The 21,873-nt window shown below is 35.0% G+C and overlaps 1 protein-coding gene across 6 annotated transcripts in view; it reads left to right on the forward strand.

The window, feature by feature from the left end:
- SRBD1 (S1 RNA binding domain 1) overlaps positions 1 to 21,873 on the forward strand; it is a 215,745-nt gene that overhangs the window by 175,018 nt on the left and 18,854 nt on the right. For 5 of the 6 annotated variants that reach the window (XM_057741939.1, XM_057741944.1, XM_057741943.1 and 2 more), the window contains exons 17-19: positions 9,453 to 9,559; positions 10,612 to 10,788; positions 14,634 to 14,816. In XM_057741939.1, coding sequence (XP_057597922.1) covers positions 9,453 to 9,559; positions 10,612 to 10,788; positions 14,634 to 14,816 — 467 coding nt within the window. The remainder of the gene's footprint in view (positions 1 to 9,452; positions 9,560 to 10,611; positions 10,789 to 14,633; positions 14,817 to 21,873) is intronic. The other variant, XM_057741940.1, reaches the window with a different exon arrangement.

The raw sequence follows: 21,873 nt of genomic DNA on the forward strand, positions 1-21,873 counted from the left end.
CCCTATTCTCCCTTCTTCTCTGTTTACACATATTAAATATTTTGATATTGTTTCGCAGGTCACTAAGGCTCTGCTTCCCCCCTCCCCCTTTGTGTTTTAGGTCTGTTCTTCAGAAAGGATGATTTCTCTTGTCTCTCTCTTCATAGTCACTGACCCTTTCTTCTACTCCTCTCTAAGCCACTGTTAAACCCTTCCAGAAAATTTTTCATTTCAGATTCTATATTGTCAGATCTGGAATTTCCATTTGGTTATTTATTATAGCATCCATTTCTCTGCTGCTATTTCGCATCTATTCATTTATGACCATGTTTTCTTTAAGTGCTTTAGAGTTCTTATCTGCTATTTTCAAGATATGGGTTATCCTACATTGGTTTCTTTTGACTGGCTGTTCTTCACTTTCACTCTGTTATGGGTCATATTTGTCTGCTTCTTTCTGTGCCTACTTATTCTCTTATTATATGGTGGACATTGTGGATGTTATGTTCTTAGGAGTGCAAATGTTGTCTTCTTTTAAAAGAGTGTTGAATTCTGTTCTGGAAATCAGTTAATTTATTATCAGGTCAGATTGAATCTTGTAAGGATTATCATGTCTTTCTAAATAAACTTTAAACTTTTTTTAAACTTTATTTTTAGAACAGTTTTTAGGTTTAGGACAAAACTGAGTGGAAAGATAGAGTTCCCATTACCCCTTGCCCCCATATATGCACAGTCTCCCCCACTACCAGAATCCCACAGCAGAGTGATACATTTGTTACATTCAGTGAGCCTATATTGACACATCATTAACACCCAAAGTTCGTAGTTACCTTAAGGTTTATTCTTGGTGTTGTACCTTCTATGGATTTTAACAAATGTATAAGGATATGTACCCACCATTATAGAACAGTTTTACTGCCCTAAAGATACTCTAAGCTGTGCTGATCCCTTCCTGCCTCCTCTCTGCTCCAGGCAACCACTGATCTTTTTATTGTCTCCATAGTTTTACCTTTTCCAGAATGTGATAGAGTTGGAATCATATAGTATGCAGCCTTTTTAGATTGGCTTCTTTTCATACATTAATATGTATTTAAGGTTCCTCCATGTCTTCCCATAGCTTGATAGCACATTTCTTTTTAGTATTGAATAATATTCCGTTGTCTGCTTTTGCCACAGTTATTTATTCATTCACCTGCTGAAGAACATCTTAGTTGCTTCTAAGTATTGGCAATTATGAGTAAAGCTACTTTTATCTTCTGGAAGAGATTATAGAAAATTGGTATGATTTTTTTTCCTTAAATGTTTGGTAAAATATACCAGTGAACCAGTCTGGAAAGGATTGTTTTATAAAGTTTGTTAGGATGGGTGTAGAACAGCCCTTATTCTAGGACTAGAATAGACTAACTTCTAAGGCCGGGCCTTTCTGGGGTATCAGCAGAGCATCTGGGTGATTGGTGCGGTCTCCCCGCTGTGACTGATAGGACATCCTATGTCTCCCAGCTCTGCAGTCGCAGGAATCTCTGCATCGCCTCAGACTCCCAGACAGCTATTTTTTGCCTGGTTTGTAGAGTCTTGCCCTGGTGCCCTGGGTATGTGTAGCTTAGTATTTAGCTAAATATATTAGGGGGTCTCATACAAATTTCTGGAGTTCTGCTCTTCAAAGCTCCATTCTCTCTGGTATACTGCTCTTTAAATTCCAGTCACTTCAGCAGTCTTGAACTCTAGTCTCTGCTTCCTCAGCTCAACGGCTGTGCTCTGCTTCCGCCACCTCCCTGTGCCACAGTCTATAAAATCTCTTCAGACAGAGATTGTGGGCAATTGTGGAGGCAGAACTTAGGTAGTTTCCCTCTCTCTAGAATCATAGTCCTGCACTGCCCATTGTCTAACATCTCAAATTAGTGCCAAATATATTTTGTCCAGTTTTATAGTTGTTCATGGTGGAAGAAGTACTCTGGTACCAATTACTCCATCATAGCTAAAAGTAGAAGTCTCATTTGTTTTTTTCAAATAGGTCTTTGACCACATATTAAGGTGCACATATGCAGGCCAAGACTCCATAAGGCCAGCACATAAAAACTGCTGAAGTTTTGTGCTGCATGAAGATTCCAGAGGTTATACAGTGTCCTATAAACAGAAATTCTGGTCATCCAGAATGGAGAGACCTCACTGAACAACTGTTGGGACTCCTTTGAGACCCAGAAGATATATGCCTTAGGAGTGGAGCCACTATAGCCCCAGAGTCAGCTTGGAAGGTTGATTTTTTCTAAAATAGTTTCCATTTGTCTTCTGCAGAACAGAGAAGCCAGTCATTATCCTAGGGCTCTTTCTGTCAGGTTAGCTCAAATAAATTGATTTACATTAAATGGTATAAGTTAATGCAAACTGAGTGCCTAAATACCAAGTTAGCAATAAAGGGGTCTTCAGCATACTTTTCATATGCTTTACCAGAGGAGGAGGATTTACAAAGAGGATCTCTTCCCATGTTGTTTTTTCCTGATATGACCACTAGCCGTACTTTAATCTGTGTTTCCAGATCTTTCAGAAAAGTACCTCCAGTGCTGAAATGCCCTTTGCCATATTAATCCCAGGGCCCCGTAGGCACAGTGAGTTGTTCATTGTACCTATAGTTTATTCATTTAAAAAACAAAAATGTTCTGCTAGTGTTAAAAGAATTTGTTTTTAAAAGAATGTGCTTATGAAGAAATATTTTTAGTCTTTTTCCAGACTTTTTTCAAGAATATTTGTCTGTTACATGTAAATATGTAGGATCCAGTAGAGTTAGAACACATATGTTTTTAAAAAGACATTATGAGGAAAATATGGAACTTTGTTTAGTATTCCCTCTCCTAAACATGTATGATTTTTACTTTTAGAAAATAGTGTTAAATACAGTATTTCTATAGTGCTGAATGCTGTCTTAGTCTTTAAAGGGAGTGTATAATGACCTCTTGTTACTGGATTTGAAGATTCGGAGGAGGAGCTACTCTTAAGCACACATATTCTGTTTTCTCAAATGTTTTCCATTCTTCTGTCAGTCTGTCTTTCATGGGTCATTCAGCCCACACACCTCTGGATGACTCTTTTAAACTGTCACATGTCAATCAAAGAAAAGTAGATTTAAGATGAGGAAATAAACTTGCCTTATTTGAAATTAGCTAGACTTTTCCTGGAAAGCCTTTTTGCATCTTTAGTTTCTAACTGCATCTTATATTTTGGCAATAGTAAGAGATAGGAAGGGGCACGAGTGAGTGATAATTGCTAAAGAAAATACTCAAGAATATTGCATCAGAAAACCACTTGGGAATAAACCTAAAGTTTATATGGAATATGCAAAGTGAAATTTCGTTGTTGTAGTCCACAGACAACGTTTCATCTGGAAGGATTTTTTAAAATAATTGTGAGATAATTTTAGTGCTTAGGACCAAAAAACAAAAAAGAGCAGTTTGGATCAGCAGTTCTTTAGAAATTTGTGGTAGAGCAATAATAACAATGTGGATTCTGACCTCAAAAAAGCTGACTAGCGTAAATGACTGCTTATATTTCTTTTTAAAAATCTCATAAATTTTAGGTAAAAATCTAATGGCCCAAATAATATTTCTTTGAATTCGAAACAGACTAAAATTCAAATAACTTGCCCTGAAATTCAGAGTTAGGTGGCTTTTAAAAAACGAAACAATTCATCTTTCCTGGCGTCAAGTCTTTGGCAATTAGCACAATCAGTCCTGGGGTCCTCTTGCCTCTTGTACTCATGACTGCCAGTAGAGTGATGTGTCACAGCCCAGCTTTCAGCAAATGTAAACTGAGCTTCTTGAAGACATGAAATTCATATGCTTTTTCCTGTACTTTCAAACACTGAGCACAACCAGCACAGTGTCTGGTACATAATAGTTGCTTAGAAAATGTTTTTAGAATGGCAAAATCAGTGCTGCTACTTTAATGTCAAAGACATTATTATGAGGACAATATGGAACTTTGTTCAGTATTCCCTCCCCTAAACATATATGATTTTTGCTTTTAGAAATACTGTTAACTCTTTGTTACTTTTCTAAGCAAGAAGTTGGGGAAGAATGTAGGCAAAACGCAGGGTTATAGATGGCGGCAGAAATTTTTCTCACGTGAGTCTAGCTGCTAGAGGAATTAAAAAGCATTTCAACTCAGTATGTTGTTATCTTGGACCTTTTTTCTTACAGGGCATTTTGGTAAAATAGCTGTTTTGCCTTATGCTTTTTAATGACTTCATAATAGTTCGTGTTGTGGTTGTTCCCTAATTTATTTGTATCAGTACCCTCTGGGGGAATTTTCAGATTGTACACACACACACACACACACACACACCCCTTTGCACATTTGTCTTGCTATTTCCTTAGAATAAATTCGTACATATGAAAATGCTGCAATCGTACACACACTTCTTATAATTGTTGTGAGGATTACATTAGATGCTATTATAAAAGCCTTGTCACAGTGCCTGCCAGTAAACTCTCAGGGCTTTGGTAGTATGGTTACTGTTAGCTGTTGTTGTTGCGTTAGTCTTCCCACTAGACTTCAAGCCCCTAAATAAAATGACTGCCTCAGTGAGAAAAACATCAGAGATCCCAACTCCAAGTGGCTTGAATGATAAGGAAATTTATTATTCTTTATTAAACAATAAGGAAATTTCATTACTAGAAGGTCGAAGGAGGAGTAAGTACAGAACTTGTTGGTACAGGATTTTAGGAGTATCAAGAAGAACCAGAGTCTTCCCATGTGTGCCACCTGCCATACTCAGTGAGTTAGCTTTGTCCTCAGGCTGGTGCCAGTCACATAATATAATGCTTACTCTGGCTGCAGGAGTCATACTTGAATGAAAAGAAGAAAAAACCAGCTCTTCATAACAGTCTGTATTTAAGAGAGTGAAGGTTCTTTCTGAAGGCCCCAGCAGATTTACCCTCACATTTCATTTGCCGTAATTGAATAAGTGGAATGGGACTCTACTATGATTGGCTTAGACCATTATTTTTCATACCTTTTGATCATGATGCACAGTAGGAAATGCATTTTATACCATGATCAAGATACTCATCACACATATATTTGTGTGTATGTATATGTCTCTCTATACGGTTAAACATTATGCAAAATAAAAGCTTCTCAGTATAATACTTATCCTTACTACCTATGATAAAATTAAACACTATTTTATTTATATTTAAATATAAGGTTTTTTAACCCTCAAATACAAAAACAGAAAGATTTAATGTATAGTATAAGCTGCTCATGAATTTGTCCCAGTCCAGAACACAAGGACAATGAGCCTATTCTTTTAAATTTTGATTGAGTCAAGATAAATACTTTTTCACACAAATACGTAATTGTGAGTAGTAAAATAATCTTAATAATAATTGATATAGGCAAGAATCATCAATGAATTCTATACTGAAGGAGACAGGATACACAAGTGCATGAATACCAGGAGTTGGGAATTATTGGGCACCATCTTGGAAGCTGCCTAGCACAGAGGATAGAGAGATAAGACAACTAAATGCAGTGTGTGACCCTGGACTGAATTCTGGACTAGGAAGAAAATGCTGTTAAGTAGAAATGGGACAATTGATGAAATTTGAGTATTGCCTATACATTAGGTAATATTACATTGATGATAACTTACCTGATTTTATTTATCATACAAATGGTATGTAATACAGTGTCCTTGTTATTTGGAAATACACAATGAAGTATTTATTTGACGGAAGGCTATAAGGAAATTATAATACTCTTGCAGGTTTTTTCTAAATTTGAAGGTATTTCAAAAGTCAATTTTAAAATGCCAAGAGAAATTGTTTATCAGCTGTAAAAACTATGTATCTAGTTCTTGAGTTTACAACCACTGAATGCATGATATGTATTGTATGTCATAGTGTTTAATCCTTTTAATACATTGTTGGATTTGGTTTGCTAGTATTTTGTTGATTTTTGCATCTGTATTCATAAGGAATATTGGTCTATAGCTTCCTTTTCCGGTGGTCTCTTTGGCTTTGATATCAGAGTAATTGATCTCACAGAATGAGTTAAGAAACACTCCCTCCTCATTTATTTTTCTAGAAGAGCTTGAGAAGGAGTAGTGTTAATTCTTCTTTAAATATATGGTAGAATTCATTAATGAAGCTATCCAGTCCTAGACTTTTCTTTTTGGGGAGATTTTTGATAGGTCTGTTCAGATTTTCTTATTTCTTCTTGAGTCAGTTTTGGCAATTTCTTTGTTTCTAGGAATTTTCATTTTTTTATTACTTTGCTGTTTATCTAGTGTAATTTATATTGAACAATAATGCATTTTTACATTATGTACATATGTCTGATTCAGTTTTATGTGAAGTTATATTTAATCCATACAAAATAAATCCCCTATACAACTACCTTGCCTTGCATATCTGACCTAACATGCATTTATCATGATGATATTTTGAGCATTCCAGATGCTTCACATCCTTATCAATGCTTGGTATTTTTTATTTTTTTTTTTTTCATTTTAGCCATTCTGGTGGGGATGTTTTTGTTTGGTTTTTAATTTTGAAGGTTTTAAACTGTCATTATTACCAATGATGTATCTGGGGTCTGTCATTTTTATTGTTTTGTGTGTTTGTAAAATTGTTTTAAAAATCAAGTTTGATTGTTTTTTCCCATTCAAAATGTGGTTCAAATCAAGTCAAAGACTGCTAATTGGAGTCAACATTTTCTCTCAATTTTGTCACTGTTGACACTTCCAAAGGTGGTTGAGCTTGCTTTATTATTCTTTTTTTCTTCAATGTTTAAAAGATTCACTTTAAAGACAACTTGTACTAACTCAGTTTAAATATTACAATTGCTGATAATTTGTAAAAAGTTATACTCAATAACATCCTTTCTGAAAACTACACTGAAAGTGTATAACTAAACCTGGTTGAAAGAATAAGCACTTTGCCAATAGATGATAAATTTCTCATACTTTTTAAAACACTTTGCTTCATAACTCTGTAAAGTTACTCCTTAACTTCTCTATCAGTCAGTGGTCAAAGTGACCATCATTTATCAAAAGATCAAATGAGACATTAGTGAATAAATGACATGTTCCTGGCCAATTTATGTATTCTTCTCACCTGATAGTCTCAATTGGCTGCCTTTTTTATTACACCATTCATTCCACGTTAAGGATATGTGTAACATGCTTGATGTGGTCTATTCTATTTCTTTATTGATTTTTTTATGCTGGGTGGCAAGCCACCAAAGTAACTTTATGACCCACTAATTGGTCACAACCCTCAGTTTGAAAACCACTGGTTTTAACCAGTCGTTTATCATCTGCTGCAGATGGGACCAGCTTCCCTAAAGCAAATGGCCTTAGAGAGGTAGGGTAGATGCATGAAACACAGTGAAGCTTCTATTGGGAAGAGGTAAAGGAGGTTGGAGACTAGAGGTAGGATAGGTAACCAAGATTGTCTGCTATAGGGACTGCTGCTCATTTAGATATCCTAGCATCTGGTGTGTTTGGAAGTATGTGGAATTGTTTGTATTTATTCTAGTGACCCCTAAGTATTACTCATAGTTTTTCCTATTTGGTTAAAGTTTTGACTCTTTCCTCAAATATTTTTTCTTACTGCTGTACTTGCCTCTGTGGTGTCACTCATCTCCTACCTTCTCATTTTGTAAAGTCCCCTTTTCATTTTTCTGATTCTCATCTACTTAGACAAAGAAAAGACTATCCAGCTTCTTAAAAGCTGTGGCTCATGAATAATCAGGTTCTTAGTGAGCTCTTGGGTTTTACTTTATGATCTTTTTCATGATTATATTTGCTTATTAGATTTTTATAATTGTGTCTATATTTTTAAACTGTGGCCTGGGTAGTTACCAACGAGGTTATCTCTAAAAGACAAAAACAGTCTGCCAGATCAAAAACTTCAGCTGTTATTAAATGGTAATAGTGTAATCACAATGCTTGGGGAGTCTGTTTACTGTATTGTCTTGCTAAGAGTTTAAGGTTATCAAACCCACCCTTGATTGTAAGACATGTGGAGAGGAGAGGAATGCTGACCTACAGTTTCATATCTAGAAACAACAACAGAGAATCTTTAATTTTAGAAATGTAAATAACATCAAATGTTTTAAACTATTCATTGTGGTGATCTGGCTTCAATTAGCCGTAACAAATATTTACTTTCAGATACTGTATTTCATCAGTTCTAGGATGCACATTTTCTCACATTTTAACACTTCTGATATTAGGATGCATCTTACAATTAATGATGTCCTCTGGTTGCTGTTGGCCCTATGGTAAATCATGGTGTGGTGTCTTTGTGAATTTGATTGTGTATCCTGGAGACATGACTCAACTGCAGATTCTTCACTGTTTTAGTCAATAAACTATTGGACAATAAAACATTTAAGGACCTTTAAGGAAAGATAGGAGTTTTGTTGCTGTCTAAAATCTCTTGTATTGAGATTAAGGCAGGACTACAGAATGAGCACCTGAAGCTTGAAAGAAAATCTCAGAAACTATGGAGTATTACTCTTTTAAGAAATGTTGCATTACCTGGGTGCTAAGTAGCATAAAAGACAAAATGCGTGGAAAAACTTGGACATCTATGACTCTGACTTTAAGAAGTGATTCAGAAAAGTCAAATGCTTAATGTGAAGAAATTTTAGGAATACCTTAACCAGATTAAATTGCTTATATTTTCCTTTTTATCATATATCTGATATATGATTTTAAAACTTTCTAAATAAGTCTAAAAGAGCTCTTTTAATATTTAAAAAATAAAAATTCTGAGTAAAAAGAAAGCAGTGTGTCATGATTTAATTGGTAGTATATCATCTTTCTTAGTTGTATATAAAATGATGGTGCTTCTTATAAGCAATAATATCTTCAATTTCATGAAATATGAGTTAGGTTTACAGTCAAATTTATTGAGTATTTGTGTTCTGCTTCCTACTATAATTCAGTCTTTCTCTTAAGAATAACTAAGGGAGAGAATACACATTCAAGTGAAGATAAGACTACAAGGCAGTGCGTGAATGATAGTGACCAGTATGGCTCAAAGTGTGCTTCCAGAATCAGCAGCAACAACATTACCGGGGAGCTTGTTAGAATGTAAATTCTCAGGCCCCACCAGACCTACTGAATCAAAGACTCTGGATGTGGGGCCCAGCAACCTGTGTTTTAACAAACTCTGTAGATGATTTTGATGGCAAGCTAAAGTTTGAGAACCCCTGCTCTGGCAGAATTTCAGAAAAGGGAAAAATACTGATGCTGTTATATTTGAGTCAACTGTATGAGTAATTTAGAGAGTAGAACAAATTCCTTAAGTTTAGCTCAGTTACATTGGCTAGCAGTGTGTTTAAGAGAAATGAAGAAATTTACTTTGCTGTGTCTCAGCCTGCTACCAGTAATATAGGTAAAGTAACAGAATTGTCCAATAACTGCATGTTCTTTACCTTTGACTGATGTTTGATCTTTGTCTTTTCAGCACGATGTGTCTCAGACTCTACTCAAGGCAACGCTGGACAGTGTTGTAGAAGAATGTGTCAGCTTTGTGGGAGTAGATATTAACATCTGTTCAGAAGTTTTGTTAAGGTGAGACAAGAAGTCTGTGGCTGAAGATCACAGAATCTTGAGTTTCACTGGCTATCCAGTTCAGACTCAGCTAGAGCAAGGGGATACATGTATAAAGTTGTCAATTATAGAAAATCTATGAGTTTGTACATTGCTTTAGGTAATCAGTCAGAGGGGAAGACATCATTTAAGAAAAGAATTGTAACAATTCATATTATCATTTTTAATACAGAAAATCTAAAGTGAACAGCGTATGGTAACTGTTGAGTGCATTAATGTCACTAATAGAATTTAAATAAGGTTAACATGGAAAAGAGCTGTTTCCCATCACATAAAAGTAGATATTTTTCACTAGTTCAGTCTCTTGCTTACATCTGTCAAAGCTGGCAGTCACCAAAAGATAAATTCTGAGGGTTCAAGGTATGATTACCATATTTTTACCTCATTGTACTATAGTCATATCTTGTATGCTCTTTTCTCCCCACCATGGTTATAGAAAAGCTGCTTTTTTTGTTGTTGCTCCTAGTCTTGCATTTATTATACAACTCTGCTGATGCAGCATGAAATTCTGGACCTCTGGAAAAAATCTGGATCTTTCTGCTTTGAAATTGGAATAGCAGAAAATATCCCTTGCGTTGTAAGGTGTTGCTTTCTCTCTTAGCGACAAACATTCCATAATTCCATATATGGAATTCTATAATAGAATTAAGATTCTCTAATTAACTCCAAGCCAAGTACCTAATGATAGAGTTTTTATATCATGGATGAGTACTTTTCTATAGTTCAAGTCTTTACTAATGAAAACAGACTAATCAAAAAAAATAGGGTAGTACAGTGCAGCTGTAGGTATTGTAACTTCTGCTGCTAACTCACTTTGTAAGCTAACCAGGAATAGGCAGAATTATTACTTGATTCAGAAATACAAGGAATATCAATAATGTAGAGACATATGACAACCTTTGCTTTTATGATGCAAATGTTTTATATCATTGTCTTTTCAGATGAGATCTTTTCTTTCAGTATTCTCAGAACGATTACATTGGTCACATTACTCATTTTGTTTATTTCTTTAGGCATATTGCTGGACTCAATGCCAACCGAGCCAAAAATATTATTGAATGGCGTGAAAAAAATGGGCCATTCATCAACCGAGAACAGCTGAAGAAAGTGAAAGGGCTGGGTCCAAAATCTTTCCAACAATGTGCTGGTTTCATCAGAGTCAACCAGGATTATATTCGAACATTTTGCAGGTCATTATTAAAGTGAACACTGTTGGTTCTGTTATCCACCTCCTCTCTTACTGTTACTCATCCTTCTCACTGGCATAAATCCTAGCTGCCTGTGTGTTCATTCCTTCATTCAATATGTCAACTGTCTAATCTTTGCTAGGCACTGAGAATACAGCAGTGAACAAATCAACAAATTCCCTGGCCTCATGGAGTTAAATTTTAATGTATGAGACAGACAATAAATAAACTAGTAAAATAAATAGTTTCAGATATAAGTGTTATAAAAATTAAAACAGAGCAATTTGACACTGTCTTGTGGAGCAATGAACTGGTTTATATGTTATTCATTGAAAAGTTATTTGAGCTGAGTTTTGAATGAAATAAAAGAGCCAGTCACACAGGGATCAGAAGGAAGGATTCCAGTCAGAGCAAACAGTACATGTGCAACATCCTAAGGTAGAACCAACTTTGATGTATTCAGGAAATGAAACTAAGACCAGTGTGATTGGAGCACCACAAGTGGGAACGACTGGTATGAGATGAGGTGACAAAGAGGACTTCGCGTTGGCCGTTTCGTATTGACAGCTGTTCCCCTAAGCATAGTTGGGTTTCCCCACTCCTTCCTCACTGAAAACTGGCCAAAGCATTTATCAGATGTGTAGATTAATAGCTAAAGTCTTGCCTTCTAATTCTGGTAGCACAAAAGCAAAGAAATTGGGTAAAATTCTTAGCGTTTTGTAATCATGAAACAATAACTTTTTAAAAAAATAATTTATTTATTTATTTACATATTCATTGGCTACATTGGGTCTTCATTGCTGTGCACGGGCTTTCTGTAGTTGCGGCAAGTGGGAGCTGCTCTTCATTGTGGTGCATGGGCTTCTTATTGCAGTGGCTTCTCTTGGTGCAGAGCATGGGCTCTAGGCATGCAGCCTTCAGTAGTTGTGGCATGTGGGCTCAATAGTTGTGGCTCTTGGGCTCTACAGCGCAGGCTCAGTAGTCGTGGCGCACAGACTCAGTTCCTCTGCGGCATGTGGGATCTTTCTGGCCCAGGGATCAAACCTGTGTCCCCTGCATTGGCAGGGGGATTCTTAACCACTGTGCCACCAAGGAAGCCCAAGAATAGCTTCTATGTATTTGGTGCTTTGGGACTACCTGATTCATTCATGTGTATTTTTTTCTTTTGACAAAGTTGTGATAATTTTTTTTTCCTGGAAAAGACTAAGGAATAACCAGCCTCACTGTATAGTAGAATATACTATAAAACCATAGTAATTAAACAGTTTGATTTTGATGTAGAAATAGGTAGAACAGAATAGAATCTGAAAGACACCAAAACACAGAGGGAATTTAGTTTATGATAAAGGTGACATTTCAAATAGTGGGGAAAATTGATTAATTATCCATAAAGTGGCATTATGACAACTGGCAGGAATTTGGTATGCATGGGAGAAGCTGTAGTCCTACCCCATACTTTATACCCAAATAAATTCTAGGTGGATCATACGCTTAAATGGAAAAAGTAAAACTGTAAAAGTACCAGAAAAACACACAGGTAAATTTTGCCTACCATTGGAGTGGTGGAAGTTCTTTGTAAGTAGACCACCAAACCCAGAAACAAAAAAAATTGGGAATAAAATAATCCCATGTTTCTTACTTTATGTTTTTTGAACACTTGGTTAGAAGATTCAAATAGTATAAGAAAAGAATAAAATGAAAAGGGCAATTCAACTTGTCACTTCAACATATTTTCTTATATATTGCTTCCTGAAAATAAATTTGTATTTATATAAATTGATAACATTTATTATTTTTAAATGCATGCATAAGGAATCATGCCATACAACTATTTGAAACTTGTTTTATTTGTTTCAGTAGTGTATCTTGGATCTCTTTCCAAATATTACATATTGATTTATATCATTCTTTATATAATACCTGCACAGTATTTAATTTATAGATGGACTATAATTTAATCTAATCAGTGCCCTGTTGATGAACATTTAGGTTGCTTTAAAGCCTTAATTTTTTCAACTGGTGATGAAAGACTTGAAGATTCATGACTGTTCTGTCTCCCTGACAGGTCATCTATTTATTTGGAATGATTATTGCTATCTCATTGAATGCTTTTTACTTTGAAATCGGTTTTGTTTGCTGGGATTATTGCTATATCTGCCTTCTCAAAGTATGCTTGGTAGTTTTTATTTTCAGTTCAGTTTTTTGTTTTTTTTTTTATGGCGGGGACAGGCAGTGGGGTGTGGCATGGGGTTTGGCTTCGGCTCACGTGCTGGTCCCTTTCTGTCTGCTGCCCCTCCCCTGTCTTTTTTTTTTTTTTTTTTTTTTTTTTTTTATTGGCTGTGTTGGGTCCTTTTTGCTGTGTGCGGGCTTTCTTTAATTGCGGTGAGTGGGGGCTACTCTTTGTTGTGTTGTGCGGGCTCCTCATTGCCGTGGCTTCTCTTGTTGCGGAGCACGGGCTCTAGGTGCGTGGGCTTCAGTAGTTGCAGCACATGGGCTCAATAGTTGTGGCTCACGGGCTTAGTTGCTCTGTGGCATGTGGGATCTTCCTGGAGCAGGAATCAAGCCCGTGTCCCCTGCATTGGCAGGCGGATTCTCAACCACTGTGCCACCTAGGAAGCCCCCAGTTTTTTATATGACTTAAAAACAAATAGATTTCTGGTTTTGCTCAGTCTTATTAATATTCACACTTATTGTATTTATTGATATGTTTGGACTTGATTTCCCATCTTATTATATATTTTCTCTTCATGCCTCCTGATTCTTTTCGTTTCATGCTGTTTGTTGGATTTATCAGTTAACACGTTTTCTCTCTGTTTCTCTACTTGTCTTCCTTACTCATCTTTATCTCCCCTTAGTGATTTCAGCTTGTATATCTTACTTTTATTCTTCTGGTGATGATCTTTAAATTTGATTTGCATTGGTCTCTGGAGTTAATAGGTGTCTCTGTCCTCCTGGAGAAGACTAGAACCTTAGGTCTCTTATCAACCTTCCTCCTTTCAACACTGTGTCCTGTGGTGAGATGATCTGCGATTTTAGTTTCAGACTGTGTCCTTTTAATATATTTTTTACATTATTCATGAGAAGTTATTTAACCTAATAATTTTTTTATGGTTTCCATGCGCATCACTATTTCTTGTAGCCCACATTATCATTTTTCTTGAATTCATTGTTTTTGCTGGAGTTATGTACTTAAGAAATTCTTTTCAGAGAGGGTATATTATATGGGTTGTACTTCAGTCCTTACATGCCTGAAAGTGATTTTAATTTGAATGCTAGTTTGGCTAGGTATGTGATTCTAGATTCAAACTCATTTTGTCTCAGACTTTTAAAATATTCCAGTGTGTTCTGGCATCTGGCGTTTATCAGTGAGAAAACTGATGCCAGTCTGATTCTAGTTCCTTTCAAAGTAATCTGTTTTATTTTTCTCTCTTGATTTTTAAAATTATATTCTAAACTTTCCCTGTGGTTTATCAAATAGGACTCTTTTTCACTCTTTTCCCATTCATTCTGTTTTATATTCAGTAGATTCCTTTGGGGAGCTTGTGTTTTCCTTCTGCTCTGAGAAATGACCTTCTTCTTCTCCTTATCTAATTTATTTTCCTCCGTTTTTCTCTGTTCTCTCCTAGAATGCCAATTATATAGGCAGAATCAGTTAAGAATGTTTTTGGCTTTAAGTAACAGAAAACCCTATTAACAGCGTTTATACAAATAAGTGGTAATTTCTGTGAAGTGAATGGTCAGAGTTTGGTTGCTGTTTGTGTATATTTGTGTAGCAGAAAAATAAGCACATAATTAATTAAAGACTCTTTTCTGCCCCCCCCCCCCCATATTGTTTTGAATGGTTACAGTAGTCAGCAAACTGAATCTGCAAGCGAAATTCAGGGAGTTGCTGTGACATCTTCAGCAGGTGTTGAGGTCACAAATGAGAAGCAAGGCAAGAAGAAGAGCAAAACTGCAGTGAATATTGTACTAAAGCCAAATCCTTTGGACCAAACTTGCATTCACCCGGAATCTTATGACATAGCAATGAGGTAAGTCTGAGGCCCATGTGAGAATTCTCTGTGCCCAGGGTGAGTTCTTTACAGAAGTGGCTTTTGTTTTGACATAATGGAGACTTTAAAAATATGACCATGTTTAACATGACAACATTTTTCAGAAGTTCCGCATTGCTGAGTTATGTGGCACATTATTTTATTTCAGTGAGGAATGAAACCATTATTCCTGGAGCAATGTCAAGCTAATAAACCCTGGTCCTAATGGTGAAGTGTGTGTAATGGAAATTGCATGGCACTCTCCTCTGTTTGTTTTGGAAATTAACAAGACACAAATGACTAGCACCTGGCTTAAAGCTTGTGCTTATCTAAAGATAAAGCCCTTTAGTAAACAGCCAACTCTCAGATTTCTTAAGAAATATTGCCCTGCTTAGTTATTATAGAGTCTCAGAAATGATGCACTTTTAATGAGCATACATTAATTAACACAGGTGGAGGTTTGAGTACATGGGAAAGTTTAATATTAGACGTTAAAAGAAAAACAAACTTAGTACCACATTTGATTAGTTCAAAATTTTTAATTAGTTCAAAAACAGTGACTTGCTGCATAACTAAATATTTTAAGGCTTTTAGTGAATTAAATGATGGTGAGTTTAAAAATAGTGGATGTTTTAATTTTCATTGAATCTAAAGTAAGATTTATAACTCGTTTTAAAATAATTTATATTTGATTATTTTAAGAAATGTAATTGTAAGTTATTTCAAAAATGTTTGATTGTAAAGACTATCGCACATTATAGAAAATTTAGAAAACAGAAAAAAAGAAGTAGAAAATAATATTCTGTCATTATCTGTTTCTCCCAACATTTTATTATGAAAATATTCAACATAGAGAAAAGTTGAAAAAATTTTTACAGTGAATTCCTGTATACCCACACCTAGATTTTATCATTAACATTTTACTGTGCCTGTTTTTCCACTTATCTATCCATCTATTTGTCCATTAGCCCATCTCTTTTTTATATATATTTTAAAAAGAAAATTGGAGACATCAACACTGTCAGCCAATAATCATTAACTAGAATTCAGTAATTCTTAATTTTTTTTCTTTTGAGGTAAAATTCATATACATTTAAATTTTAAGTGTACAAGAGCTGAATTTTGGCAAATAAATATCTACATCTGTGTGACCCAAACCTCTATCAAGAGAAAAAACATTGCATCATCCTAAAACATCCCCTTGTACCTCTTCCCAGACAATCCCTGCCTTAGCCTCTCAGAGCTAACCACATGCTCTCATTTTTTCAGCCAAAGATTAGTTTGCCTCTTCTTGAACTTCATATAAATGATATCGTACAGTTGTACTCTTTTGCAAAAGGCTACTTTCAACATGTTTAGAGATTTTTAATTCATGTTGTAACATGGGTAAGTAGCTGGTTCCTTTTTATTGTTGAGTAATATGCCATTGTATGATTATACCATGGTTTATTCTCCTTATTGAGGGAAGCTTGCCTATTTCCAGTTTTGGGGTTTTTCCAGTTTTTGGCTATTATAAGTAAAGCTGCTATGAACATTCTTGTATAATTTTTTGTTGTTGTTGACTTTTGTTTTCATTTATCTTGGAAAAATATTTAGGAGAGGATTTGCTGGGTCATAAATCAAGTGAGTGTTTAGTTTTCTTAGAAACTTCTAGATTACACTCCAGTGTATTGTACCATTTTACACTTCCACCAACAATGTTCTCTTTGCCATCATTTGATGTTAGTCTTTTTAATTTTAGCCATTCTAGTATATATGTATATGTGGTAGTAGCTCTTTGTGGTTTTAATTTGCATGTCCCTGGTGACATTGAGCACTTTCTCATGTGCTTACTAGCCATTTGTATATCTTCTTTTGTGAACTATCTGTTCATATCATTTAGGCATTTTCTAATTGAGTTGTTTACCTTTTTTATTATTGAGTTGGGATGTTAAAAACATATTCTGCATATTAGTCCTTTGTCAAATATACGTTCCACAAATATTTTGTCCCAGTTTGTGGCTTACCTTTTTATTTTCTTACTAATGTCTTTTGATGTGCAGAAGTTTTTAATTTTGATGATGTCCAATTTATCCACTTTTTTCTTTTATATGAAGTTACTGCTTTCTATGTCCTAAGAAACTTTTGCATACCTCAAGTTATGAATCTGTTCCTCAATGTTTTCTTTTTAAAGCTTGATGGCTTTAGCTTTTACGTTTAGGTCAGGGATATATCTCAAGTTAGATTTTGTGTATGATTTGAAGTAGGGGTCATGGTTCATTTTTTTTTCTTCATTATGAACATTTGGTATCCCAGCACCATTTTGAGAAATAACAACAACACAACTTTCCTTTACCTATTATTTTGTACCTTTGTTGAAAATCAGATGACTGTATAAGTGTGGGTCTATTTTGGACTCTGCATTGTGTTTCATTGATCTGTTTGTCAGTACCACACTATCTTGATTACTGTAGTTTTATGCTAAGTTTTGAAGTCAGATAGTGTAAGTCCTCCAACTTTGTTTTTTAATGTTGCTCTGAGTATTCTAGATGATTGATTTTCCTGTAAATTTTAGAATGAACTTGTCAATTTACATTAAAAAACAAAACCTGGTGGGATTATGATTGGAATTACATTGAGTCTGTAGGTGAATTTCAGAATAGTTGATGTCTTCATAATATTTATTGAGTTTTTTGATCAAGAACTTAATTAATCTTTCAATTTATTTAGATCTTCTGTCATTTCCCTCAGCAATGTTTTTAGTTTCTAGTGTAGAGGTCTTGCATATGTTTTATTAAATGTATTTTATACTTTTCAGCACTATTGTAAATGGAATTTTTAAAAATTTGTTACTAATTTTTTGCTGATAATATGTAAAAACTATTGATTTTTTTGTAGTAACCTTGTTTGCTGTGGCCTTGCTAATAAATTCACTTACTAGCTCTTAGTAGGTGTTTGTAGATTTTTTAAATTTCCTACATAAACAATTATGTTATCAGCAAATAGATGAAAGCTTTACTACTTCTTTTTTTTTTTTTTTTTTTACAACAAACTGCATATATTTAGAGTGTACAATTTGGTATCCCAGTCTCCCAATTCATTCCCCACCCCAATCCTCCCTGCTTTCCCCACTTGGTGTCCATATGTTTGTTCTCTACATCTGTGTCTCTATTTCTGCCTTGCAAACCGGTTGATGTGTACCATTTTTCTATAGTCCACATATATGTGTTAATATACAATATTTGTTTTTCTCTTTCTGACTCACTTCACTCTGTATGACAGTCTCTAGGTCCATCCATGTCTCTAAAAATGTCCCAGTTTCATTGCTTTTTACAGCTGAGTAATATTCCATTGTATGTATGTACCACATCTTCTTTACCCATTCATCTGTTGATGGACATTGAGGTTGCTTCCATGTCCTGGCTATTGTAAATAGTGCTGCAGTGAACATTGGAGTGCATGTGTGTTTTTGAATTATGGTATTCTCTGGGTATATGCCCAGTAGTGGGAATGCTGGGTTATATGGTATTTCTATTTTTAGTTTTGCAAGGAACCTCCGTACTGTTTTCCATAGTGGCTGTATCAATTTACATTCCCACCAGCAATGCAAGAGCATTCCTTTTTCTTCACACCCTCTCCAGCATTTACTGTTTGTAGATTTTCTGATGATGCCCATTCTAACCGGTGTGAAGTGATACCTCATTGTCATTTTGATTTGCATTTCTCTAATAATTAGTGATGTTGAGCAGCTTTTCATGTGCCTCTTGGCCATCTGTATGTCTTCTTTGGAGAAATGCCTATTTAGGTCTTCTGCCCATTTTTGGATTGGGTTGTTTGTTTTTTTGATATTGAGCTGGATGAACTGTTTATATATTTTGGAGATTAATCCTTTGTCTGTTGATTCGTTTGCAAATATTTTCTCCCATTCTGAGGGTTGTCTTTTCGTCTTGCTTATAGTTTCCTTTGCTGTGCAGAAGCTTTGAAGTTTCATTAGGTCCCACTTATTTATTTTGTTTTTATTTCCATTACTCTGGGGGATGCATCAAAAAAGATCTTGCTGTTATTTACGTTGAAGAGTGTTCTTCCTATGTTTTCCTCTAAGAGTTTTATAGTGTCTCGCCTTACATTTAGGTCTTTAATCCATTTTGAGTTTATTTTTGTGTATGGTGTTAGGGAGTGTTCTAATTTCATTCTTTTCCATGTAGCTGTCCAGTTTTCCCAGCACCACTTATTGAAGAGGCTGCCTTTTCTCCATTGTATATCCTTGCCTCCTCTGTCATAGATTAGTTGACCATAGTTTATCTCTGGGCTTTCTATCCTGTTCCATTGATCTATATTTCAGTTTTTGTGCCAGTACCATAGTGTCTTGATCACTGTAGCCTTGTACTATAGCCTGAAGTCAGGAAGCCTGATTCCACCAACTCCGTCTTTCCTTCTCAAGATTTTACTACTTCTTTTTTAATCTGTATGCTTTTTATTTCTTTTTCTTGCCTATTACAATGGCCAGAACTTTCAGTATAATGTTGAATAGGAGTCGTGAGAATGGGCATCCTTGTCCCATTCTTAATCCTAGCACATGATTCTCATTCTTTTAATATTAAAAAAAATTGTGGCCTCATAGTATATAGTATTTTTAGTGTTTGTTGTTTGAGAAGATGCATGTGTGCACATAGATTTCTTGCAATAATTGACGTCACTGTGGGTACTAAATCAACATTTTGCTATATGCAAGCCACTGTCTGTTTTTTAATGTACATTTTTGTTTGTTCTATGATGTAGTTCTAATGTGGTTTACAAGTTTTTCAGTTTGCTTTCTAATATAAGCATAAATTTTTTTATTTCTGCATATCCCTTTTAAAAAGGCTAAGTAATATTCCATCAAGTGATTGAACTATAGTTTAGTAATAGTAGTACTAGTAGTGGTTCCTTACAGTGGATTCCTAGAAGTAGAATTACTCTGCCAAAGGGTTTGAAAGTTTATGTGGCTCTTAATATACATTGCCAAGTAACATACTGATTTATAATGCCACCAGCAATTTTCAAGCCTGAGAAATCTTGAATTTCTCCTGTAAGACAAGACTTCTCTGCCAGTTTTCACATGGGCTAGTTTCTGCATGTGGAGCATAAAAGCTCTACTAGTGACTTCACCCTTCTCCATACTTCCTTTGGGAGTAACCTTGTCTCTCAGAACCAGGGTACGTGAAGACTTTTTCATGGGAAATTTCTCTACATGAAGTTCAACTCCTGACCTTTAAAATCTGGAGACGAAACTGGTAATTTATCTAATTTTGCTTACCATCCCCATTATCCACTTTGGAACTGTGATAGTCATTTCTTGCTTTCAGGTGTACTTAGTAGAGACATCACTCAACATAGGTAGTTCATACTTTCATATAGTGTTACAAAAGTATCTTCCTGGGGAAGAAAAAGCCCATTACAGATGTGATTAGGTCATCACTGGTTTGACTTCCGTTCTGTAAAAGTAAGTTCCATTGCAGCAAATTTCATTTTTAGTTATATTAGAAAAGCAGTAGGAACATAAATAGCTTTAATGCTACCCTACCATGATGTTACTCCCAGAAACACACCAAAATGTGAAGCTGTTAAATCTTTTTATTTTTGCACTTATGTTATTCTCTCTCACGTTCATATTTTAGAAAACTGAGATCATGATATTTTGTAACCTAAATTAGTCATGTAGTGATTTTAAAAAAAAGTGTACTTTTTTTTTTTTTAACTATTTTTATCATCTATATTACCGAAAAGTTTTATTTACATGTAGGGATTCTCTATTAAATATTGAGGTGTTTTGTTGTATGGACTGAAATTTTTTCTAGTTTGTTTAATTTTACATCTGCTTATAATGCTGTTATGTTTTTGAAATATGAGTGTTTAATTTTATGAAATAAACCTTTTATTCTTTTTCTTGCTTTTGTGCAAATTGTTTTTTTCTTAAGATACCTGATTTCTAAGATCAATTCAGTGTTCTCCATATTTTTTCATGTTCTTTATGGTTTCAGTTTTTACTCTATGCATTTTATTGTTGATGATTTCATTCACCACTTCAAATGTACAGAGCACTGTAATAGGGCCTGAAGAATATAAAAATGAGTACAGGTGATTTATGGTCCCGAGGAGCCTACCAAAATAGGGAGGATGAAACTTATTCACAAATAATCATGATAGAGGTCAATAATTACTAAGGGTCCTTTGTGAAGCACAAACTTGTTCACAGGAGAAAGATCTCATTTCCAGATAGGCGTTTCTTACAAGATTTCATGCATGAGGTGACATTTGGGCTAGGTCTTTCAGCCAGTAGAAAGAGGAGGAGAGATGATTAAAGGGTTGGAGACAGGAAAATATAGCACAGGTCAGATTTGAGGCATAGTTAATAGTCCAATAAAAACAAACATTCATTGAGTGTTTCCTCATTACCAGGCGCTTTCTTTAGAAGCATCGTTTTATTTAAACCCCACAGCAATCTAATGAGGTTAGTACTATTAATAGTCTCACTTCTTTAAGTATACAAAGTCTCAGATGGGTGAAGTAAATTGCCTACGATAATTCAGCTGGTGGAACCAAGATTTGAATCAGATCTGTGACACTCCAAAGCCTGAGCTCACAATTAAAAAGCTGGTTTGGAACCAGATTTAAATGTAATCATAATGGTCTTTCAGATTAAGGGAATCATACCCTTAAAGACAGTCTGCATGCAGCACAAAAATGTAACAAGACTTGTGTTTTGTGTGCTTCTTAAGGAAAGAGGAAAAAAAAAAAGTATCTGTAATACCCTAGCTTTGAGTGTTATTTTCTGTCATCACATGGCTGAAATTATACTCTCTCTTTCCTCTGGAGAAAACATTACCTCCTCCAATAAAGGAATCTTTGCTATTTATTTTATTAAGGGATCCGTAGGAAATAGATTCTTCATGTAGAGTATGTATAATTTTATGCTGTTCTGCTGCAGATATGATGTTTCCTGAATATTGCACTGAAAAGAACTCCTTTCATTGTGTTTTTTCAGAATGAGACATGTACATTTCAAAATAAGCAGCTTGATAGTGACCACATTTGGTGT

Source organism: Hippopotamus amphibius, chromosome 7 (assembly GCF_030028045.1).
Source record: "Hippopotamus amphibius kiboko isolate mHipAmp2 chromosome 7, mHipAmp2.hap2, whole genome shotgun sequence".
In the NCBI taxonomy this organism is placed as follows: domain Eukaryota; kingdom Metazoa; phylum Chordata; class Mammalia; order Artiodactyla; family Hippopotamidae; genus Hippopotamus; species Hippopotamus amphibius.